Here is a 26,068-nt window from a genome sequence, read left to right on the forward strand (position 1 = left end):
TACAACCATTTAATGTTTTTTTTATGCCAAACATCAATTATCCTGCAAACCTACCAAAATTTTTCAAATAAATATGCAATGGAGAAGGTTTAGGCTAGGTCTACACAACGACATGCGTCACGCGACAGATAGGGCACAACTACACTGCAACATTTGTCGCACCAATGTTGCGCAACAATTTTTATAATGATAGTCTATGGTGTCGCAATGCGACATGTTGTGACTGCGAGGTGACAGTTGCAGAAAAATCCATCTCGAATGGATTTTTTGCGACTGTCGCGTCGCAGCATGTCCCAGTGCAACAACTATAGACTATTATAAAAATGTCTCCATGTAAACCTAGCCTTAGGAATCTAGATAAGGTTAATTATCAGAACGAGATAAATTAATGTGCCTGATAATTGACCAATGAATATATGCTGCCGATTAGTCAACAAACGAGCAAAGGCTAGTATGATGGATGATCCAATCATCAGAGAAAGATCGCTTGTCAGCAGCACATGGACCTGTGTGATTGTACTAGCGATCACGCATGCCCATACAAGAGCGATCATTGCTGTAAAGGCAGCTAAGTGAGTGGACAACGATCACTTTTCAGCGCATCTGACGGTTTACATCTTCTCTTAAGGGTAGCTCACACTGGATTTTGCTGCGGTTTTTCACTTTGAATGCAGTAGACACCCTCTGCGACTTTCAGCGGCACCCTTGTGGACACCACTCCAAGAAAAGACATGTGCCTCCTGGCGCAGAAGAAGTGATAGCTGCAGGATCAGCAGCACGACCTCCCGTTGAAATCAATGGAAGGCCGTTACACTGTGCTCGAATACAGAGTCCATGGCAAATTCGGCGGAAAAAAGCCAAAGCCTTAGACCTGCAGTCTAAAGATGCTCTAAATTTAACATCATTGTTTCAGACTGGCTGATAAATTTAGGGAACGGTTAGACATTTTTGTCTAACTTTATACTACCTACTGGTTGGTTTGATTTGCAACAAAATCTGTGCCATGTTTTGGCTTAAAATTAGGCCAGGGCCCCTTTCCCACTTAAAGAGGACCTTTCATTACAAGAAAAAATCTAAACTAAGCATACAGACATGGAGAGCAGCGCCCAGGGATCTCCCTGCACTTACTATTATCCCGGTATAGGCTCCAGTATCTTCAGATTTTCAGCTCAACTGGGAGGAGCCTGCCGTTGTTCTCCTGGGCGTCTCCTTCTCCCAATCGCAGCGCTCAGCTCATAGCCTGAGAGTTTTTTTTCTCCCAGGCTATGAGCTGGGAGAAGGAGACGCCCAGGAGAACAACGGCAGGCTCCTCCCAGTTGAGCCGAAAATCTGAAGATACTGGAGCCTATACCGGGAGAACGGAGCGGCGCCCAGGGATAATAGTAAGTGCAGGGAGATCCCTTGGCGCTGCTCTCCATGTCTGTATGCTTAGTTTAGATTTTTTATTGTAATGAAAGGTCCTCTTTAAGCTTCCCTCCCGCGGGCCATTGCTTGTACTGTATTTTATGTTCACTATGTACTTTAATATTTGGTCGCAAAAAAAAAAAAAATTGGTTTTCCCACAATGGGATACTTTTTTCAAACTCTACTAACCCTTATAATTCACAAAAAGGGGCTATCCACGTTAAATAAAAACACAGAGCGGAGCGTGATAAAATAACAAAAAGTCATACTTTTTTTTTATTATTATTATTTCATGCCCAAACCCCCCCCCCCCCCCCCACCCCCAACCTGATGTGAATAACAACTTTTCCATTGATAATTATTCAATTTTGGGTAGTGAACCAGCACTGCGCTCCCCGGTCAAATGAACCTCCTGGATCAAGTGCCGTACATTGTGCATGAGACCCTAGCCCGGACTATGCTGGAGCAAGCCCACCAGTTTTCTTATATTGAGGACCCGGTTGGAGGTGATCCTTGCATTCTAGAATGAGGAGAACAAACCAAGTCTTACCTGGATATTTACGCTTGAAAGAGGTGACACCCAAATATTCACTGACTTGCTCTTGTAACATATAGTACTCCCCGGTCTCATCCGATGGCCATTTGTATTCAACTAAATTTTCAGCAGGGAAATAGCTGGAGCTGGTGAAAGAAATTATAACCTGTGTAATTAATTTTAGTACTTTCATAAGAAGCCGTCTCATGCACACAACACTACAAAGTCTTGTCGTCATTTTGCAATTCTAAAATTCTGGTCGCCATCTGAAGCCATTTATTACCTTCATTCTCCGGGTCAGAATGATTAGCAAAACCACATTTCGATATTTTTAAAATATTACAACACAAGAAAAACGAAATTAGATTTTTCTTTTCATCGCCACATTCTGACCTAATAACCTTTTTATATTTAAGTCTATTGAGTTGTAAGAGGGCTCATTTTTTGCAGGACAATCTGTTGTTTACAATGATACCATTTTGGAGTTTGTGTGAGTTTTTCGTCAATTTTTTGGGGAAGGTGAAGTGATGAAAAAAACAGCAAATTAGCTATATTGATTTTTTTTCCTATTATGGCATTGATTTTATGGGCTAAAAATTTTATTTTAATAATTCAGGCATTATAGGACACAGCAATACTAATGATTCCTGAGGCTCCAGCAATCCGTAAGCACTTAGGCCTCTTCCTGGGCTAGTGACGTTACCTTACATCGGTCAAATGGCCTAGGCGCAGCGCAGTGACGTTCAAGTGAATGGGCCTGAGCGCCAATACACGGTGCTGTGCTTGCTAAACTATGAGGAGACTGCAGAGCGCCGGTCACCACAGCAGACTCTTCAAACAGCTGATCGGTGGGGTGTAGGGTGCCCACCAACCTGAGGATAAGCCATCAATATCAAACTCCCCGATAACCCCTTTATTTATTGACCCCCGTATATAGAGAGATCAGGAAGGCAGGGGTATAATATGCTATCTCTGCCTTGTATCTGGACAACAAGCCCCATTATCTATATGATTTATGTGCAGCTGATGACTTTTTAAGTTTAGAAACCGTTTTTGCTGAGCTAATTGCAGACCAATCCAACATGTAAAGACGCTGGGACAGGATTGGATTCTGCAATGTAGAAATGTAAAAGGTTTGCATAGGAGCTATAAAACACAAAAGCAGGTAGGATATTTTGCCTCAGGACTATATACGAGGTTTTTCTTTATTTGAGGTGCATACACACAATACGAGCCGGCATCACTGCATAGAAACATAGAATGTGTCGGCAGATAAGAACCATTTGGCCCATCCAGTCTGCCCAATATACTAAATACTAGGGGTGCACCGAAATGAAAATTCTGGTCCGAAACCGAAAATTCAGGATGCCCTTGACCGAAAACCGAAACCGAAACTGCCTTTTTGCCCAAATACTTTTAAAATACTTTTTTTAATGATTTTATTAATAATTCTTTTTCATGAAAGAAATTCATCTGTGGGTGGCGCTGTTATGGAGAGGGGGATCTGTGGGTGGCGCTGTTATGGAGAGGGGGATCTGTGGGTGGCGCTGTTATGGAGAGGGGGATCTGTGGGTGGCGCTGTTATGGAGAGGGGGATCTGTGGGTGGCGCTGTTATGGAGAGGGGGATCTGTGGGTGGCGCTGTTATGGAGAGGGGGATCTGTGGGTGGCGCTGTTATGGAGAGGGGGATCTGTGGGTGGCGCTGTTATGGAGAGGGGGATCTGTGGGTGGCGCTGTTATGGAGAGGGGGATCTGTGGGTGGCGCTGTTATGGAGAGGGGGATCTGTGGGTGGCGCTGTTATGGAGAGGGGGATCTGTGGGTGGCGCTGTTATGGAGAGGGGGATCTGTGGGTGGCGCTGTTATGGAGAGGGGGATCTGTGGGTGGCGCTGTTATGGAGAGGGGGATCTGTGGGTGGCGCTGTTATGGAGAGGGGGATCTGTGGGTGGCGCTGTTATGGAGAGGGGGATCTGTGGGTGGCGCTGTTATGGAGAGGGGGATCTGTGGGTGGCGCTGTTATGGAGAGGGGGATCTGTGGGTGGCGCTGTTATGGAGAGGGGGATCTGTGGGTGGCGCTGTTATGGAGAGGGGGATCTGTGGGTGGCGCTGTTATGGAGAGGGGGATCTGTGGGTGGCGCTGTTATGGAGAGGGGGATCTGTGGGTGGCGCTGTTATGGAGAGGGGGATCTGTGGGTGGCGCTGTTATGGAGAGGGGGATCTGTGGGTGGCGCTGTTATGGAGAGGGGGATCTGTGGGTGGCGCTGTTATGGAGAGGGGGATCTGTGGGTGGCGCTGTTATGGAGAGGGGGATCTGTGGGTGGCGCTGTTATGGAGAGGGGGATCTGTGGGTGGCGCTGTTATGGAGAGGGGGATCTGTGGGTGGCGCTGTTATGGAGAGGGGGATCTGTGGGTGGCGCTGTTATGGAGAGGGGGATCTGTGGGTGGCGCTGTTATGGAGAGGGGGATCTGTGGGTGGCGCTGTTATGGAGAGGGGGATCTGTGGGTGGCGCTGTTATGGAGAGGGGGATCTGTGGGTGGCGCTGTTATGGAGAGGGGGATCTGTGGGTGGCGCTGTTATGGAGAGGGGGATCTGTGGGTGGCGCTGTTATGGAGAGGGGGATCTGTGGGTGGCGCTGTTATGGAGAGGGGGATCTGTGGGTGGCGCTGTTATGGAGAGGGGGATCTGTGGGTGGCGCTGTTATGGAGAGGGGGATCTGTGGGTGGCGCTGTTATGGAGAGGGGGATCTGTGGGTGGCGCTGTTATGGAGAGGGGGATCTGTGGGTGGCGCTGTTATGGAGAGGGGGATCTGTGGGTGGCGCTGTTATGGAGAGGGGGATCTGTGGGTGGCGCTGTTATGGAGAGGGGGATCTGTGGGTGGCGCTGTTATGGAGAGGGGGATCTGTGGGTGGCGCTGTTATGGAGAGGGGGATCTGTGGGTGGCGCTGTTATGGAGAGGGGGATCTGTGGGTGGCGCTGTTATGGAGGGGGGGATCTGTGGGTGGCGCTGTTATGGAGAGGGGGATCTGTGGGTGGCGCTGTTATGGAGAGGGGGATCTGTGGGTGGCGCTGTTATGGAGAGGGGGATCTGTGGGTGGCGCTGTTATGGAGAGGGGGATCTGTGGGTGGCGCTGTTATGGAGCGGGGGATCTGTGGGTGGCGCTGTTATGGAGAGGGGGATCTGTGGGTGGCGCTGTTATGGAGAGGGGGATCTGTGGGTGGCGCTGTTATGGAGAGGGGGATCTGTGGGTGGCGCTGTTATGGAGAGGGGGATCTGTGGGTGGCGCTGTTATGGAGAGGGGGATCTGTGGGTGGCGCTGTTATGGAGAGGGGGATCTGTGGGTGGCGCTGTTATGGAGAGGGGGATCTGTGGGTGGCGCTGTTATGGAGAGGGGGATCTGTGGGTGGCGCTGTTATGGAGAGGGGGATCTGTGGGTGGCGCTGTTATGGAGAGGGGGATCTGTGGGTGGCGCTGTTATGGGGAGGGGGATCTGTGGGTGGCGCTGTTATGGAGAGGGGGATCTGTGGGTGGCGCTGTTATGGAGAGGGGGATCTGTGGGTGGCGCTGTTATGGAGAGGGGGATCTGTGGGTGGCGCTGTTATGGAGAGGGGGATCTGTGGGTGGCGCTGTTATGGAGAGGGGGATCTGTGGGTGGCGCTGTTATGGAGAGGGGGATCTGTGGGTGGCGCTGTTATGGAGAGGGGGATCTGTGGGTGGCGCTGTTATGGAGAGGGGGATCTGTGGGTGGCGCTGTTATGGAGAGGGGGATCTGTGGGTGGCGCTGTTATGGAGAGGGGGATCTGTGGGTGGCGCTGTTATGGAGAGGGGGATCTGTGGGTGGCGCTGTTATGGAGAGGGGGATCTGTGGGTGGCGCTGTTATGGAGAGGGGGATCTGTGGGTGGCGCTGTTATGGAGAGGGGGATCTGTGGGTGGCGCTGTTATGGAGAGGGGGATCTGTGGGTGGCGCTGTTAGGGAGAGGGGGATCTGTGGGTGGCGCTGTTATGGAGAGGGGGATCTGTGGGTGGCGCTGTTATGGAGAGGGGGATCTGTGGGTGGCGCTGTTATGGAGAGGGGGATCTGTGGGTGGCGCTGTTATGGAGAGGGGGATCTGTGGGTGGCGCTGTTATGGAGAGGGGGATCTGTGGGTGGCGCTGTTATGGAGAGGGGGATCTGTGGGTGGCGCTGTTATGGAGAGGGGGATCTGTGGGTGGCGCTGTTATGGAGAGGGGGATCTGTGGGTGGCGCTGTTATGGAGAGGGGGATCTGTGGGTGGCGCTGTTATGGAGAGGGGGATCTGTGGGTGGCGCTGTTATGGAGAGGGGGATCTGTGGGTGGCGCTGTTATGGAGAGGGGGATCTGTGGGTGGCGCTGTTATGGAGAGGGGGATCTGTGGGTGGCGCTGTTATGGAGAGGGGGATCTGTGGGTGGCGCTGTTATGGAGAGGGGGATCTGTGGGTGGCGCTGTTATGGAGAGGGGGATCTGTGGGTGGCGCTGTTATGGAGAGGGGGATCTGTGGGTGGCGCTGTTATGGAGAGGGGGATCTGTGGGTGGCGCTGTTATGGAGAGGGGGATCTGTGGGTGGCGCTGTTATGGAGAGGGGGATCTGTGGGTGGCGCTGTTATGGAGAGGGGGATCTGTGGGTGGCGCTGTTATGGAGAGGGGGATCTGTGGGTGGCGCTGTTATGGAGAGGGGGATCTGTGGGTGGCGCTGTTATGGAGAGGGGGATCTGTGGGTGGCGCTGTTATGGAGAGGGGGATCTGTGGGTGGCGCTGTTATGGAGAGGGGGATCTGTGGGTGGCGCTGTTATGGAGAGGGGGATCTGTGGGTGGCGCTGTTATGGAGAGGGGGATCTGTGGGTGGCGCTGTTATGGAGAGGGGGATCTGTGGGTGGCGCTGTTATGGAGAGGGGGATCTGTGGGTGGCGCTGTTATGGAGAGGGGGATCTGTGGGTGGCGCTGTTATGGAGAGGGGGATCTGTGGGTGGCGCTGTTATGGAGAGGGGGATCTGTGGGTGGCGCTGTTATGGCGGGGGGGATCTGTGGGTGGCGCTGTTATGGAGAGGGGGATCTGTGGGTGGCGCTGTTATGGAGAGGGGGATCTGTGGGTGGCGCTGTTATGGAGAGGGGGATCTGTGGGTGGCGCTGTTATGGAGAGGGGGATCTGTGGGTGGCGCTGTTATGGAGAGGGGGATCTGTGGGTGGCGCTGTTATGGAGAGGGGGATCTGTGGGTGGCGCTGTTATGGAGAGGGGGATCTGTGGGTGGCGCTGTTATGGAGAGGGGGATCTGTGGGTGGCGCTGTTATGGAGAGGGGGATCTGTGGGTGGCGCTGTTATGGAGAGGGGGATCTGTGGGTGGCGCTGTTATGGAGAGGGGGATCTGTGGGTGGCGCTGTTATGGAGAGGGGGATCTGTGGGTGGCGCTGTTATGGAGAGGGGGATCTGTGGGTGGCGCTGTTATGGAGAGGGGGATCTGTGGGTGGCGCTGTTATGGAGAGGGGGATCTGTGGGTGGCGCTGTTATGGAGAGGGGGATCTGTGGGTGGCGCTGTTATGGAGAGGGGGATCTGTGGGTGGCGCTGTTATGGAGAGGGGGATCTGTGGGTGGCGCTGTTATGGAGAGGGGGATCTGTGGGTGGCGCTGTTATGGAGAGGGGGATCTGTGGGTGGCGCTGTTATGGAGAGGGGGATCTGTGGGTGGCGCTGTTATGGAGAGGGGGATCTGTGGGTGGCGCTGTTATGGAGAGGGGGATCTGTGGGTGGCGCTGTTATGGAGAGGGGGATCTGTGGGTGGCGCTGTTATGGAGAGGGGGATCTGTGGGTGGCGCTGTTATGGAGAGGGGGATCTGTGGGTGGCGCTGTTATGGAGAGGGGGATCTGTGGGTGGCGCTGTTATGGAGAGGGGGATCTGTGGGTGGGGCTGTTATGGAGAGGGGGATCTGTGGGTGGCGCTGTTATGGAGAGGGGGATCTGTGGGTGGCGCTGTTATGGAGAGGGGGATCTGTGGGTGGCGCTGTTATGGAGAGGGGGATCTGTGGGTGGCGCTGTTATGGAGAGGGGGATCTGTGGGTGGCGCTGTTATGGAGAGGGGGATCTGTGGGTGGCGCTGTTATGGAGAGGGGGATCTGTGGGTGGCGCTGTTATGGTGAGGGGGGTCTGTGGGTGGCGCTGTTATGGAGAGGGGGATCTGTGGGTGGCGCTGTTATGGAGAGGGGGATCTGTGGGTGGCGCTGTTATGGAGAGGGGGATCTGTGGGTGGCGCTGTTATGGAGAGGGGGATCTGTGGGTGGCGCTGTTATGGAGAGGGGGATCTGTGGGTGGCGCTGTTATGGAGAGGGGGATCTGTGGGTGGCGCTGTTATGGAGAGGGGGATCTGTGGGTGGCGCTGTTATGGAGAGGGGGATCTGTGGGTGGCGCTGTTATGGAGAGGGGGATCTGTGGGTGGCGCTGTTATGGAGAGGGGGATCTGTGGGTGGCGCTGTTATGGAGAGGGGGATCTGTGGGTGGCGCTGTTATGGAGAGGGGGATCTGTGGGTGGCGCTGTTATGGAGAGGGGGATCTGTGGGTGGCGCTGTTATGGAGAGGGGGATCTGTGGGTGGCGCTGTTATGGAGAGGGGGATCTGTGGGTGGCGCTGTTATGGAGAGGGGGATCTGTGGGTGGCGCTGTTATGGAGAGGGGGATCTGTGGGTGGCGCTGTTATGGAGAGGGGGATCTGTGGGTGGCGCTGTTATGGAGAGGGGGATCTGTGGGTGGCGCTGTTATGGAGAGGGGGATCTGTGGGTGGCGCTGTTATGGAGAGGGGGATCTGTGGGTGGCGCTGTTATGGGGAGGGGGATCTGTGGGTGGCGCTGTTATGGAGAGGGGGATCTGTGGGTGGCGCTGTTATGGAGAGGGGGATCTGTGGGTGGCGCTGTTATGGAGAGGGGGATCTGTGGGTGGCGCTGTTATGGAGAGGGGGATCTGTGGGTGGCGCTGTTATGGAGAGGGGGATCTGTGGGTGGCGCTGTTATGGAGAGGGGGATCTGTGGGTGGCGCTGTTATGGAGAGGGGGATCTGTGGGTGGCGCTGTTATGGAGAGGGGGATCTGTGGGTGGCGCTGTTATGGAGAGGGGGATCTGTGGGTGGCGCTGTTATGGAGAGGGGGATCTGTGGGTGGCGCTGTTATGGAGAGGGGGATCTGTGGGTGGCGCTGTTATGGAGAGGGGGATCTGTGGGTGGCGCTGTTATGGAGAGGGGGATCTGTGGGTGGCGCTGTTATGGAGAGGGGGATCTGTGGGTGGCGCTGTTATGGAGAGGGGGATCTGTGGGTGGCGCTGTTATGGAGAGGGGGATCTGTGGGTGGCGCTGTTATGGAGAGGGGGATCTGTGGGTGGCGCTGTTATGGAGAGGGGGATCTGTGGGTGGCGCTGTTATGGAGAGGGGGATCTGTGGGTGGCGCTGTTATGGAGAGGGGGATCTGTGGGTGGCGCTGTTATGGAGAGGGGGATCTGTGGGTGGCGCTGTTATGGAGAGGGGGATCTGTGGGTGGCGCTGTTATGGAGAGGGGGATCTGTGGGTGGCGCGGTTATGGAGAGGGGGATCTGTGGGTGGCGCTGTTATGGAGAGGGGGATCTGTGGGTGGCGCTGTTATGGAGAGGGGGATCTGTGGGTGGCGCTGTTATGGAGAGGGGGATCTGTGGGTGGCGCTGTTATGGAGAGGGGGATCTGTGGGTGGCGCTGTTATGGAGAGGGGGATCTGTGGGTGGCGCTGTTATGGAGAGGGGGATCTGTGGGTGGCGCTGTTATGGAGAGGGGGATCTGTGGGTGGCGCTGTTATGGAGAGGGGGATCTGTGGGTGGCGCTGTTATGGAGAGGGGGATCTGTGGGTGGCGCTGTTATGGAGAGGGGGATCTGTGGGTGGCGCTGTTATGGAGAGGGGGATCTGTGGGTGGCGCTGTTATGGAGAGGGGGATCTGTGGGTGGCGCTGTTATGGAGAGGGGGATCTGTGGGTGGCGCTGTTATGGAGAGGGGGATCTGTGGGTGGCGCTGTTATGGAGAGGGGGATCTGTGGGTGGCGCTGTTATGGAGAGGGGGATCTGTGGGTGGCGCTGTTATGGAGAGGGGGATCTGTGGGTGGCGCTGTTATGGAGAGGGGGATCTGTGGGTGGCGCTGTTATGGAGAGGGGGATCTGTGGGTGGCGCTGTTATGGAGAGGGGGATCTGTGGGTGGCGCTGTTATGGAGAGGGGGATCTGTGGGTGGCGCTGTTATGGAGAGGGGGATCTGTGGGTGGCGCTGTTATGGTGGGGGGGATCTGTGGGTGGCGCTGTTATGGAGAGGGGGATCTGTGGGTGGCGCTGTTATGGAGAGGGGGATCTGTGGGTGGCGCTGTTATGGAGAGGGGGATCTGTGGGTGGCGCTGTTATGGAGAGGGGGATCTGTGGGTGGCGCTGTTATGGAGAGGGGGATCTGTGGGTGGCGCTGTTATGGAGAGGGGGATCTGTGGGTGGCGCTGTTATGGAGAGGGGGATCTGTGGGTGGCGCTGTTATGGAGAGGGGGATCTGTGGGTGGCGCTGTTATGGAGAGGGGGATCTGTGGGTGGCGCTGTTATGGAGAGGGGGATCTGTGGGTGGCGCTGTTATGGAGAGGGGGATCTGTGGGTGGCGCTGTTATGGAGAGGGGGATCTGTGGGTGGCGCTGTTATGGAGAGGGGGATCTGTGGGTGGCGCTGTTATGGAGAGGGGGATCTGTGGGTGGCGCTGTTATGGAGAGGGGGATCTGTGGGTGGCGCTGTTATGGAGAGGGGGATCTGTGGGTGGCGCTGTTATGGAGAGGGGGATCTGTGGGTGGCGCTGTTATGGAGAGGGGGATCTGTGGGTGGCGCTGTTATGGAGAGGGGGATCTGTGGGTGGCGCTGTTATGGAGAGGGGGATCTGTGGGTGGCGCTGTTATGGAGAGGGGGATCTGTGGGTGGCGCTGTTATGGAGAGGGGGATCTGTGGGTGGCGCTGTTATGGAGAGGGGGATCTGTGGGTGGCGCTGTTATGGAGAGGGGGATCTGTGGGTGGCGCTGTTATGGAGAGGGGGGATCTGTGGGTGGCGCTGTTATGGAGAGGGGGATCTGTGGGTGGCGCTGTTATGGAGAGGGGGATCTGTGGGTGGCGCTGTTATGGAGAGGGGGATCTGTGGGTGGCGCTGTTATGGAGAGGGGGATCTGTGGGTGGCGCTGTTATGGAGAGGGGGATCTGTGCACTGTTATGGGCATAACAGTGCACAGATCCCTTTCCCCATAACAGTGCACAGATCCCTTTCCCCATAACAGTGCACAGATCCCTTTCCCCATAACAGTGCACAGATCCCTTTCCCCATAACAGTGCACAGATCCCTTTCCCCATAACAGTGCACAGATCCCCCCTCCCCATAACAGTGCACAGATCCCCCCTCCCCATAACAGTGCACAGATCCCCCCTCCCCATAACAGTGCACAGATCCCCCCTCCCCATAACAGTGCACAGATCCCCCCTCCCCATAGCAGTGCACAGATCCCCCCTCCCCATAGCAGTGCCATAGACCGATCCCCCTACCCATAACAGCCCCGGCCCTGCTGCTCACAGCATCACTCACTGCATCTTTATTTTACCTTACAATCGTGAGGCTCCAGTAACTAACAACTCTGCAGGCAGAGCGGAGGGCGGCGTAACGTCACTTACTCACGTGACGCACCTGCTCCGCCCACTTTATGAATGAAGGAGGCGGAGCAGGCGCGTCACGTGAGTAAGTGACGTTACGCCGCCCTCCGCTCTGCCTGCAGAGTTGTTACTGGAGCGTCACGATTGTAAGGTAAAATAAAGATGCAGTGACAAAGTAAACCGCCCGCCCGGCGCCCGCCCGCAGATGGTGGGTGACAAATCCCACACGCCATATTTTCGGCCGATATGTAACAATATCAGCCGAAGTGGATTAGGTGCATTTTCGGCCGATATTTTCGGCTGCCGAAATTTCGGTGCACCCCTACTAAATACTATGGATAGCCCCTGGCCCTATCTTATATGAAGGATGGCCTTATGCCTATCCCATGCATGCTTAAACTCCTCCACTGTATTTGCAGCTACCCATGTCATGGGTCTCAGCAGAACACTATCAGCCCTGTGACTGGTTATTTCAGCTGACACTTCAGTAGTCACCCTGGTCTCTGTGTATACAGCACAAGCTGCCGTCGTCCAGCTGTTGCAAAACTACAACTCCCAGTATGTCCTAACAGCTGAAGGCTTTGCACGAATGCTGGGAATTGTAGTTTTGCAACAGGTGGGGAGCCGCAGGTTGGGCATCCCTGGATTAAAAGACCAATTTATGTTCTAGTGGTGTCCAAATAAGGGGAGGGGGTTGCAGGAAGGAGAACAAATACATTTACCCAAAATCTTGGTTCGAATTTTCACAGCTTGGGGAGCTTTCTCCAGATACTGTACGCCTTCTCTTGGGGGGTTGACTTCCATCATTGGAGTTTTCCTCCAGATCTCTTCCATCATTTGAATTATCTTCCTGAAACATAAAAAAAAAAAAAAAAAAAGACAAATATCCCATCAACATAGGAGTCAAAGAAGTCAAAATGACAGCTAGCTGCAGAAAGTGGATAACTACATATACTGGGAGCCTGCAGACATCCCTGGGCTGGCCACCAAAACAAACCCACTCTGCCGTCTCAAACATTACAGCGGCTCTAAGCGCCAAAGCCGCACACACCCACAGCAGCGGCATGACTGTGGGTGGGCGTGGCCATCTTCATCGTTTGGCGTACCCTCGTGACCACGGATCTCTATGACCCTTTCAGTTTGAATCATTACACCTGCGGGCAGGACCTGTTACCATAATATGGGCGCCCCCACATTATGCTAGTGTGAACCAACATCAGAACTGAAATGTTAAAGGGGCTCTCTAGGCTTTTCAGTATTGATGACCTATCCTCAAGATAGGTCATCAATATCAGATCAGCGGGGATCCATATGAAGGTAAGGCGTGCCTTCTGCCTTCTCTCTTCCTGCTTGCCATAGGAAGCGAGACAGCACACTTGCGCCTTTCCTTCATACAGTTGATCGGCAGGGGACGGGGGTCCCGGATGTTGGACCTGAGGATAGGTCATCAATACATTAAAAGTCACATGTCTACATTTAGTATTTCGCATCACCAGAACTGTGCTCCATATTACAGATCCATAAAACACAGCATCCACATGTACAATACCATTCCTCAATTGATTTCTATGGGGAGAATAGGACAGTCATGTGGCATGCTGCATTTTGAACTTGTATGAAATGCACCACACAAAATAATGACCTATTCTATATGTTAATGTGATTTTTCAAGTTAATGAATGCAAAAAAAAAAAAAAAAAAGCTTAAAGGGGTTGTCCAGGCTTTACTAAGTGATGACCTATCCTCAGAATTAGCCATCACTAGATGATCAGCAGTTTCGACACCCTGAATCCCCAGCGATCAGTTGCTCGGGTGTAGCTTCACTGTGCCAGAGGTACACATCAACCTTACAGTGGACGGCGCTCATCGCTGCTCCCACTGACTGCAATGGGAGCAGTGCTGCAGTATGAAGCACTGTCCACTGCAAGGACCATGGGGCTGTGTACTTCCAGCGCTGACAGATCTACAACTGAGGATAGGCCATAGTTTAGTACAGCCTGGCCAACCCCTCTGAAGGGGTGTTCCAGGATTATGGCCCTTTTTAAAGGGAACCTGTCACCTGGATTTTGGGTATAGAGCTGCGGACATGGGCCGCTAGCACATCTGCAATACCCAGTCCCCATAGCTCTGAGTGCTTTTGTGTCAAAAAAACGATTTTATATATGTAAATGAGGCAAGTAAGGAGCCCAAGGGGCTGTTACTAACGCTTCTGGGGCCCAGCCACGCCCACTGTGAAGGAGCCCAGCACTGCCGACATCCTCTGAATCTCCTACTTGCTCACCGAGGTCACCAAGCTAGAGCGCCGTAATCTCACGCATGCTCGGGAGCAAGGAGGAGATTCAGAGGATGCGGGCAGTGCTGGGGTCCTTCACAGTGGGTGTGGCTGGGCTCCAGAAACGTTAGAAACAGCCCCTTGGGCTCCTTACTTGCCTCATTTACATATATGTAAAATCGTTTTTTTGCCTAAATAAAAGCACTCAGACCTACGGGGAATGTATATTGCGGACGTGCTAGCGGCGATCTAGCAGCGCATGTCCGCAGCTCTATAGGCAAAATCCCGGTGACAGGTTCCCTTTAACTAGCCCCAAAGCGTGTGGTACCTGATGAAAATCATACACACCATCCGCTCAGTTACAAGATATACCAATCCCCGGCGTTTACTTTCGGCCAGGGTACAGACAGGGTCACAGGCGAAGATGCAGCCAATGCAGTGATGTGTACCCAAGTAACACATGACCCAGCCTAGTGACATGCCGCTTCCTCACCTCTGAGGCCAATCACTGGCTGCAGCAGCACACGAGACCCCGGTTACAGGACTGGGGCAGGAGGAATATTACCAGACACAGGAACAGAGAGGTGGGACCAGGAAAGTAGCAGTCCTTTCCTGAGGTTTAGGTAAAAAAAACTGCCATAATCCCGGAAATCACTTTTAATAAGCGTAACTGATGGCAGCCCTCTCCCAGGGGTTCCCCTCCCGCCCCTCAACATGGATGCAATTCATCTACTCTGAGGGGAAAACTGATAGGGGAGTCAGAGCTGGCTCAGTCCACCATGCAGTCAGCACAGAGCCCCCTCTGCCTAGCTCACCTTCAGGGACGGCGCCGCAGGAGTGGCCGGATCGCTATCGCACGGGGCCCTGGCCGGTGACATGACGGCAGCCATGATGCACCAGCGTCACAACCAACAGCGCACCTCCACTAGTACAAGACCCCAACCCCGCCCCGAGCGTCCTCACCACGCCCCCGACCCCGCCCCTCAAGATACAATAAACGCTGAAAACGGCCCTCCCACTCACAACAATGGCGGCTCACATGATTTGTACGTACGACGTCAGTGCGGTCCTTGCGCCCAGATAGAGCGTGCTTCCTAAGAAGGACGCGGCGGCTGTGCGACTATTGTTGCAAACCAAATGTGATTTTTATTATTATTTTTTTTGTATATTCTATTTAATTTCCTATGGATTTCCTGCCCCTTTTTGATGTACCTTTTGAGTATCACAATGTATCTTTTTGGCAGCGGGGAAGTGAACCTATTAACCCTTTAAGGACCAGACTATTCTAGGCTTCAAGGGGGTTTCCCAAGGGTTTTTTTTTCTGCTAAACTTCTGAGTGAATGTTAATAAATACAAATTTAGAAAAATAGAAAAAATGACTGGGCACACCTAGGATATTTAGTAGCTGGTGTTTATTGTTACTCAAATATAAAATATGGATCCAATAGGGGGATGTACAACATATAATTTAATGGTGTGTACTTAAATAGTTAAAACGTTACCTATAGATAAAACAATATTCAAGGCAGATATTCTGTGTATTCTGCGGCCGAGGTGCTGCTGATTTGGTTACCCAATAGTGGTATTGTGACCCAACAGCCTCATCTCAGACGCATTATGAACAGAAATACTGAATAGAAAAAATGTGACAATAAATAGACAGCATAACACAATATTAGTAAAGCGTATTAGATGAAAAAAGTAAAAAATGTATAAACACCGGATGATGTAAAGAGTTGTCCTCAAGAAATCCGAATATAGTCAAGTCCCACTAATATAGGTAGCCAATTTGGACTAAAAGATAATACTGTACAGTAAATTGGCGGTCCTCAGATGCAATGATACTTTGCTCCGTCACTGACTCAGCGGCGTCCCGCTTTCAGTCAGAAAAGGAATCCAGCATTAAGTAGTAGTTAGTGAAGGAACGCTCTTACCATGGTTGGAGGGATCTCACAGGTCAGAGAAACCTCTGCCGTCTGTCGGAACTTTTAATCCCGATTTTCTTGTTGCGGTCAGGTAAAAAACCCGTAGTGGGTAGTATGGATCACCTGTTGGCAGTTGGATTTTCTGCACGAGGTCCCGCTTGTTGAGATCTGGATGAGATGTCCCAGCTTTTCGGGCAAAAGTTTCAGACCGGCTTTATTTCGTAAGGCGGCTCAGAGTTGTTCCTTAATAAGTTCAATGCGGTGCACTCGCATAGAGTTGGGGGGTCAGACCAGACGCGTTTCGGGGCTAGAGTATCCCCTTCCTCAGTGGCTTTTCTGACCTCCCCAAAAGACCCTTCTTTTATACTCAGCAAAGGAGTCAAAAACCCGGTTCGGATTTTGGTTCCGGAAGTCCTGTGAAGGGCGTTATCCAATCAGGAAATATTTCCATTATCACTGTGGTATAGCGGATTTTCGTATTTTATTTCTTTAACATTGGTGTGTGTCCACATATCTAAACTCATTTATAACTTGTGGAATTGTTATGTTAGGTGAATGGCAATAACTTTATGCCGCTGCGATTCCCCTGTGCTTTTGTAAAACGTCCGAACAGTAGCATAGTGACCATTATAAACATAAATAGATAATAAATCATGTATGAACAACATTTTAAAAGTGGTATCAATATTTGTATATGTGTTCAATCAATCAATTTACTAAAGAATAATACAAAACGAAAAGGTTAAAAAACGAAAGTGGAGGATTCCTAGTCAAATAAGTGTTAGAGGAACATATATACTACGAGGCTATCAGTATATATATTGGTATGATAAACAGATTATATATCTATATACCTATAGCCTCTATGTATAAATATTTATAAATATTTAATATCACTCATTAGTTCATTAATTTATATGAAGTCTTCTCTAAAATTTCAAAAAGTGAACAATCTATATATTTGATGATGGCCAAAAATTTGCATAAAGTAGTAAAAACATGTATAAATATTTGGTTCATTTTCACAATATATTTTTGAAAAATGTTTTTGTTCGTTCTCAACGTATATTTTTATATATAAAACCATCAATGTGTATTTCTAAAAGGCAAAAATTTATATTTCTAAAAGGCAAAAATTTGTATGTATGGATCATAAATATGATAAAAAAAATATGATAAAAAAATATATAATGTTAAAAATGTTAAAAAATAAATATCTGTTGTTTATAAAATTTAATGATGATCTCATAAATTCCCACACAAATAGTAAAAGTTCATAAATATTCACAAAAAAGATAAATATATAACAACTATTTTTGATTGTTTTTTGTAAAATATTTCTGATTCTTTATAAAAGAATTTTTTTCAAAGAAAATTCGATTGAATACCATGCTCAGTCAGTCGATGTTGTGAGATAAGGGACTGCCGTCGAGGGGGAGCCAGCCGGGGCAAAAAGCTACTCGGCATAGCTCACCCTCAAAGACAGGCCCCAACCCATATTTATAAAAAGCCAAAAATTTCATACTCTGCATTTAAACCATCAGGGATCATAGTTTCCATCTCAAAGATTCTCTGTGTCTCTAATCTTGACATTTTGCTGATGTGATTCCCTTTTCTCCAGCTTTTTGGTACCTTATCTATTGCTGCAAATTTTAGATTGGATGGGTCACTATTATGGGCAATTTTAAAATGTTTAGAAAGTGAATGAGTTTCTACGCCCTTTTTAATATTTGATATGTGTTCAGAAAGGCGTTTTTTAAGGGTTCTTTTGGTCCTGCCTATGTATTGGCGTTTACATGGACATTCTATCACATAGATAACATTTTCCGTACTACAGGTTAAAAATTCCTTTATAATGTGTTTATGTCCATTGGTGGTTGCAGTTATTTCTTTAGTTTGTTTTGTAAATGATGTTAGTTTGCAATTGCCACATTGGCCACATCTGAAAAAACCTTTTAGATCCATCCATTTTTGTATTGATGGGATATTTTTTTGTTGTTCATCCTCCTTGACTGTGGGGGCTATCTTATTGCCTAATGTTGGTGCTTTGGTAAAAACAATCAAGGGTTTTGGTGGAATTATTGTACCTATAGTTTTTTCTTTTTTGATAATATCCCAATGTTTGTATATGATGTTTTTTATCTTGCCATGTTCACTACTATATGGTAATATTATTTTTACTTGATTGTCCATATTCTCTTTGCGGTTTTTAGTTTTACCATTAAAAAACTCCTTTCTATCCATTTTAGTGACTTTGTCCAATGCCAAATTCAAAATTTCTTCTGGGTATTCTTTTTTTAAAAATTCTGACTTCATTTGCTCTGCCTCAGTTTGGAACTGGTCCATCATTGTACAATTACGTCTCAATCTTTGGAACTGTCCCTGCGGAATGTTAGTGAGCCAGCTTGGCAGGTGGCAGCTGTTAAATAAGATATAACTATTTCGCGTTGAGGGCTTGATGAACGTGCACGTTTTAAGTACATTTTCGTCTACATAAATTTTCAAATCTAAAAATTCTAAACTTTCTTTACTATTAATTCCCGAAAATTTAAGATTGAGATCATTATGGTTAATATCGTCTAAAAACTGGTTGAGTGATTCGGGGCCTGATTGCCAGATAAAAAACACATCATCGATGTATCTCTGCCAGAGCACCAGGTCCGTCCCCAGTCTAGGGGCCACGACCCGTTCTTCCCAATCTGCCATGAATAAATTGGCATAACTGGGGGCGAACCTGGTGCCCATGGCAGTACCCCGAATTTGCAAATAAAATGATCCATTAAAATAAAAATAGTTGTGTTTTAGAATAAAATCAATACCCTCAATTATAAAATCTATCTGTTTCTCTGTTAGTCTGCCTTCCGTTATAAGTTGTTTTTTTGTTGCTTTTTTACCTTGTTCATGGTCTATGACCGTATACAAGGATTGGACATCTAGAGAACCCTAGTGGATAGCACGGTTGGCTGATCCACCATGGATATTTGGGATCATATGGAGACCAAGAAACAAAAAGTGGACAATTTCCTTTTTGATAGTGTCAACATAGATACCGTCAACTCTGAAATATGTATCACTAATACTTTTAGAGAATTAGAAACACTATTAATCCGCCAGTTAAAACAACGGTGGGAAATTAAGACATTAAAAAGATGCATTGAAATTGACAAAATCCCTAAAGGATTATTGATTACTAAATATCCTGCACAAGATTTGCGTAGTGTGGAATTTGACAAAGAGTGGGAGGATTTACTCCATGGACAGTCAGTCGCATGTACAAAGTTAATTATTAAAAGACGCACAGAGATACTAGAAGACACTACTAAACGTATCTCTGAGCTAAAACCAATAATAGACAAATTCACTAGGAATGAGGAAATTAGTTTAATTCAGACTAACATATGTCAAAATTTAGACAGAATAGAACAGGAAATAATAGACAAAAAAGTAAAAAAGCTGAACTTTAAGAGAAGAGGGAGAATTGATAGGGAAATCACTAATAGGGAAGGTCATGATGAGCACAGATTAATGACAAGAGCAACTAGTAACACTGTAAAAGAAACAGACACGATTGAACAAGAATCAATAAGAAATGAACACTTCAATATACCCACGTATAATAGATTTGAAATATTAGAAGAAACAAATCATTTTTTAGACCGCACTCCCCCACATCACCGTGCACGTATAAGACAAAGATCACCTTCACCGAGGGCACAAACCACACAGAAAAACACGTATATAGACCACCAATACAATTTGAGAAACAAAACCCAGAACACCTCACAGACACACAAGACCCAAAACACGAGGAGACACAATTCACAGGACGAGTATCACAACCACAATCAAACACACAGGGTGAGACATCACGATACAGAAAGGGGAAGACACGAAGAGGAACAAGGAGAAAAAAGACACTATCACTACAGACATCACCCATAATTACAAATGATGCCATTATTAACTTAAGCTCAGTAACCCTATCAGATACACAGAAACAACTTCTCAACAAAGGTCTTAAATTCGCTCCAACAAAACCACTTAATAAATTTGAAACTTTTATTGGAGTGGAAAAATTCATAAGGAAATTATGTTTAAAAAAATACTTCCTAAAAAACCCAATGAATCGAGCAATTACTCCCTCCATGGATAATGATTCAATTATACACACTGCTTTGAAAAATAAATCAAAAAAGTATCCACGAAATAAGCTTAGTCAAGAACTAATCACATTTAAAGAATGTGTGATGAACGATGTAAAAAAGATAAAAAGTAATTTAAAATACAAACGCAACAATCTGACACAAAAAGAAATTACTGCACTTAAACATCTACAAAAGGACAATAACATTATTGTCCGGCCAGCGGACAAAGGAGGCTCTATAGTGATTCAGGATATTAAAAAATATAATGCGGAATGCTTACGGCAATTGGCTGATATTGGTACATACCAACTTTTAAAAAATGATCCAACTGATCAATTTTATATAAATTTAGGGAAATTCTGTAAGAGGGGGATGGATAGTGGAATTTTAAATAATGAGGAACATGACTTTATTTTAAACAAATACCCACGAATACCAGCGTTTTATTGCATTCCGAAAATACATAAGGACAAATCAAATCCACCAGGACGCCCCATTATCTCAGGGATAGAATCATTAACAGCTAATCTTTCAATGTATATTGACATTTTACTTCAAACTAAAGTGAAAAAAACACCTTCATATGTCAAAGATACAACACAAATTATACATAAAATAGAAAATATGCAATTTGAAAAACACTGGATAATGGGTTCTCTAGATGTCCAATCCTTGTATACGGTCATAGACCATGAACAAGGTAAAAAAGCAACAAAAAAACAACTTATAACGGAAGGCAGACTAACAGAGAAACAGATAGATTTTATAATTGAGGGTATTGATTTTATTCTAAAACACAACTATTTTTATTTTAATGGATCATTTTATTTGCAAATTCGGGGTACTGCCATGGGCACCAGGTTCGCCCCCAGTTATGCCAATTTATTCATGGCAGATTGGGAAGAACGGGTCGTGGCCCCTAGACTGGGGACGGACCTGGTGCTCTGGCAGAGATACATCGATGATGTGTTTTTTATCTGGCAATCAGGCCCCGAATCACTCAACCAGTTTTTAGACGATATTAACCATAATGATCTCAATCTTAAATTTTCGGGAATTAATAGTAAAGAAAGTTTAGAATTTTTAGATTTGAAAATTTATGTAGACGAAAATGTACTTAAAACGTGCACGTTCATCAAGCCCTCAACGCGAAATAGTTATATCTTATTTAACAGCTGCCACCTGCCAAGCTGGCTCACTAACATTCCGCAGGGACAGTTCCAAAGATTGAGACGTAATTGTACAATGATGGACCAGTTCCAAATTGAGGCAGAGCAAATGAAGTCAGAATTTTTAAAAAAAGAATACCCAGAAGAAATTTTGAATTTGGCATTGGACAAAGTCACTAAAATGGATAGAAAGGAGTTTTTTAATGGTAAAACTAAAAACCGCAAAGAGAATATGGACAATCAAGTAAAAATAATATTACCATATAGTAGTGAACATGGCAAGATAAAAAAACATCATATACAAACATTGGGATATTATCAAAAAAGAAAAAACTATAGGTACAATAATTCCACCAAAACCCTTGATTGTTTTTACCAAAGCACCAACATTAGGCAATAAGATAGCCCCCACAGTCAAGGAGGATGAACAACAAAAAAATATCCCATCAATACAAAAATGGATGGATCTAAAAGGTTTTTTCAGATGTGGCCAATGTGGCAATTGCAAACTAACATCATTTACAAAACAAACTAAAGAAATAACTGCAACCACCAATGGACATAAACACATTATAAAGGAATTTTTAACCTGTAGTACGGAAAATGTTATCTATGTGATAGAATGTCCATGTAAACGCCAATACATAGGCAGGACCAAAAGAACCCTTAAAAAACGCCTTTCTGAACACATATCAAATATTAAAAAGGGCGTAGAAACTCATTCACTTTCTAAACATTTTAAAATTGCCCATAATAGTGACCCATCCAATCTAAAATTTGCAGCAATAGATAAGGTACCAAAAAGCTGGAGAAAAGGGAATCACATCAGCAAAATGTCAAGATTAGAGACACAGAGAATCTTTGAGATGGAAACTATGATCCCTGATGGTTTAAATGCAGAGTATGAAATTTTTGGCTTTTTATAAATATGGGTTGGGGCCTGTCTTTGAGGGTGAGCTATGCCGAGTAGCTTTTTGCCCCGGCTGGCTCCCCCTCGACGGCAGTCCCTTATCTCACAACATCGACTGACTGAGCATGGTATTCAATCGAATTTTCTTTGAAAAAAATTCTTTTATAAAGAATCAGAAATATTTTACAAAAAACAATCAAAAATAGTTGTTATATATTTATCTTTTTTGTGAATATTTATGAACTTTTACTATTTGTGTGGGAATTTATGAGATCATCATTAAATTTTATAAACAACAGATATTTATTTTTTAACATTTTTAACATTATATATTTTTTTATCATATTTTTTTTATCATATTTATGATCCATACATACAAATTTTTGCCTTTTAGAAATATAAATTTTTGCCTTTTAGAAATACACATTGATGGTTTTATATATAAAAATATACGTTGAGAACGAACAAAAACATTTTTCAAAAATATATTGTGAAAATGAACCAAATATTTATACATGTTTTTACTACTTTATGCAAATTTTTGGCCATCATCAAATATATAGATTGTTCACTTTTTGAAATTTTAGAGAAGACTTCATATAAATTAATGAACTAATGAGTGATATTAAATATTTATAAATATTCATACATAGAGGCTATAGGTATATAGATATATAATCTGTTTATCATACCAATATATATACTGATAGCCTCGTAGTATATATGTTCCTCTAACACTTATTTGACTAGGAATCCTCCACTTTCGTTTTTTAACCTTTTCGTTTTGTATTATTCTTTAGTAAATTGATTGATTGAACACATATACAAATATTGATACCACTTTTAAAATGTTGTTCATACATGATTTATTATCTATTTATGTTTATAATGGTCACTATGCTACTGTTCGGACGTTTTACAAAAGCACAGGGGAATCGCAGCGGCATAAAGTTATTGCCATTCACCTAACATAACAATTCCACAAGTTATAAATGAGTTTAGATATGTGGACACACACCAATGTTAAAGAAATAAAATACGAAAATCCGCTATACCACAGTGATAATGGAAATATTTCCTGATTGGATAACGCCCTTCACAGGACTTCCGGAACCAAAATCCGAACCGGGTTTTTGACTCCTTTGCTGAGTATAAAAGAAGGGTCTTTTGGGGAGGTCAGAAAAGCCACTGAGGAAGGGGATACTCTAGCCCCGAAACGCGTCTGGTCTGACCCCCCAACTCTATGCGAGTGCACCGCATTGAACTTATTAAGGAACAACTCTGAGCCGCCTTACGAAATAAAGCCGGTCTGAAACTTTTGCCCGAAAAGCTGGGACATCTCATCCAGATCTCAACAAGCGGGACCTCGTGCAGAAAATCCAACTGCCAACAGGTGATCCATACTACCCACTACGGGTTTTTTACCTGACCGCAACAAGAAAATCGGGATTAAAAGTTCCGACAGACGGCAGAGGTTTCTCTGACCTGTGAGATCCCTCCAACCATGGTAAGAGCGTTCCTTCACTAACTACTACTTAATGCTGGATTCCTTTTCTGACTGAAAGCGGGACGCCGCTGAGTCAGTGACGGAGCAAAGTATCATTGCATCTGAGGACCGCCAATTTACTGTACAGTATTATCTTTTAGTCCAAATTGGCTACCTATATTAGTGGGACTTGACTATATTCGGATTTCTTGAGGACAACTCTTTACATCATCCGGTGTTTATACATTTTTTACTTTTTTCATCTAATACGCTTTACTAATATTGTGTTATGCTGTCTATTTATTGTCACATTTTTTCTATTCAGTATTTCTGTTCATAATGCGTCTGAGATGAGGCTGTTGGGTCACAATACCACTATTGGGTAACCAAATCAGCAGCACCTCGGCCGCAGAATACACAGAATATCTGCCTTGAATATTGTTTTATCTATAGGTAACGTTTTAACTATTTAAGTACACACCATTAAATTATATGTTGTACATCCCCCTATTGGATCCATATTTTATATTTGAGTAACAATAAACACCAGCTACTAAATATCCTAGGTGTGCCCAGTCATTTTTTCTATATTTCTGTCTTTCTTAGCAGCGGGGTGACGCTGCAAGACTGTGAGCACCCTGGTTGGCGGTTCAACCACCCTGTGCATCCAACTAATATATTATAATTGAATAAATACAAATTGCCTTAATTTCCCAAGCCCTACCAATCCAGCGCTGCTCAGTGGGCTGTAGCAATTGCACCCAGTATACTGCTGTAGCCGGAGACCACGGATTTGCTGCTCTGATATATGGGTCATCCGTGCTGTAGCCAGGCACTACCATACATCACAGCTGCAGAGCTATAGTCTTGGCAAGGTGTTTTTGTTATTACGATTATATTATTAACCACTTAAGGACCACAGGTTTATACCCCCCTAAAGACCAGGCCCTTTTTTACAAATCGGCACTCCACAACTTTAGCGGTTTATTGCTCGGTCATGCAACTTACCACCCAAATGAATTTTACCTCCTTTTCTTCTCACTAATAGAGCTTTCATTTGGTGGTATTTTATTGCTGCTGACATTTTTACTTTTTTTGTTATTAATCGAAATTTAACGATTTTTTTGCAAAAAAATGACATTTTTCACTTTCAGTTGCAAAATTTCGCAAAAAAAACGACATCCATATATAAATTTTTCTCTAAATTTATTGTTCTACATGTCTTTGATAAAAAAAAAAATGTTTGGGTAAAAAAAAAAATGGTTTGGGTAAAAGTTATAGCGTTTACAAACTATGGTACAAAAATGTGAATTTCCGCTTTTTGAAGCAGCTCTGACTTTCTGAGCACCTGTCATGTTTCCTGAGGTTCTACAATGCCCAGACAGTACAAACACCCCACAAATGACCCCATTTCGGAAAGTAGACACCCTAAGGTAATCGCTGATGGGCATAGTGAGTTCATAGAACTTTTTATTTTTTGTCACAAGTTAGTGGAAAATGATGATTTTGTTTTAATTTTTTTTTTCTTACAAAGTCTCATATTCCACTAACTTGTGACAAAAAATAAAAACTTCTATGAACTCACTATGCCCATCAGCGAATACCTTGGGGTGTCTTCTTTCCAAAATGGGGTCACTTGTGGGGTAGTTATACTGCCCTGGCATTCTAGGGGCCCAAATGTGTGGTAAGTAGTTTGAAATCAAAATGTGTAAAAAATGACCAGTGAAATCCGAAAGGTGCTCTTTGGAATGTGGGCCCCTTTGCCCACCTAGGCTGCAAAAAAGTGCCACACATGTGGTATCGCCGTACTCAGGAGAAGTTGGGGAATGTGTTTTGGGGTGTCATTTTACATATACCCATGCTGGGTGAGAGAAATATCTTGGTCAAATGCCAACTTTGTATAAAAAAATGGGAAAAGTTGTCTTTTGCCAAGATATTTCTCTCACCCAGCATGGGTATATGTAAAATGACACCCCAAAACACATTCCCCAACTTCTCCTGAATACGGAGATACCAGATGTGTGACTTTTTTGCAGCCTAGGTGGGCAAAGGGGCCCATATTCCAAAGAGCACCTTTCGGATTTCACTGGTCATTTTTTACACATTTTGATTTCAAACTTCTTACCACACATTTGGGCCCCTAGAATGCCAGGGCAGTATAACTACCCTACAAGTGACCCCATTTTGGAAAGAAGACACCCCCAGGTATTTCGTGATGGGCATAGTGAGTTCATGGAAGTTTTTATTTTTTGTCACAAGTTAGTGGAATATGAGACTTTGCAAGGGAAAAAAAAAAAATCATCATTTTCCGCTAACTTGTGACAAAAAATATAAAATTCTAGGAACTCGCCATGCCCCTCACAGAATACCTTGGGGTGTCTTCTTTCCAAAATGGGGTCACTTGTGGGATAGTTATACTGCCCTGGCATTTTCCAGGGGCCCTAATGTGTGGTAAGTAGGTAAATGACCTGTGAAATCCTAAAGGTGCTCTTTGGAATGTGGGCCCCTTTGCCCACCTAGGCTGCAAAAAAGTGTCACACATGTGGTATCGTCG

General features: G+C 46.4%; 1 protein-coding gene across 2 annotated transcripts in view; it reads right to left on the bottom strand.

Annotated features, from left to right (window-relative positions):
* The window catches only part of PHF10 (PHD finger protein 10), a 150,321-nt gene extending 135,483 nt beyond the window's left edge, over window positions 1–14,838 (bottom strand). For both annotated transcript variants that reach the window (XM_040429339.1, XM_040429338.1), the window contains exons 1-3: window positions 14,695–14,838; window positions 12,330–12,457; window positions 1,955–2,085 (exon numbers count right to left, since the gene is read on the bottom strand). In XM_040429339.1, the coding sequence (XP_040285273.1) occupies window positions 1,955–2,085; window positions 12,330–12,457; window positions 14,695–14,769 (334 nt within the window). In that variant the 5' untranslated portion in view covers window positions 14,770–14,838. The remainder of the gene's footprint in view (window positions 1–1,954; window positions 2,086–12,329; window positions 12,458–14,694) is intronic.
* Between the last annotated feature and the right edge of the window lie 11,230 nt (window positions 14,839–26,068).

The sequence above is a fragment of the Bufo bufo genome, chromosome 4 (genome assembly GCF_905171765.1).
Source record: "Bufo bufo chromosome 4, aBufBuf1.1, whole genome shotgun sequence".
NCBI lineage: Eukaryota > Metazoa > Chordata > Amphibia > Anura > Bufonidae > Bufo > Bufo bufo.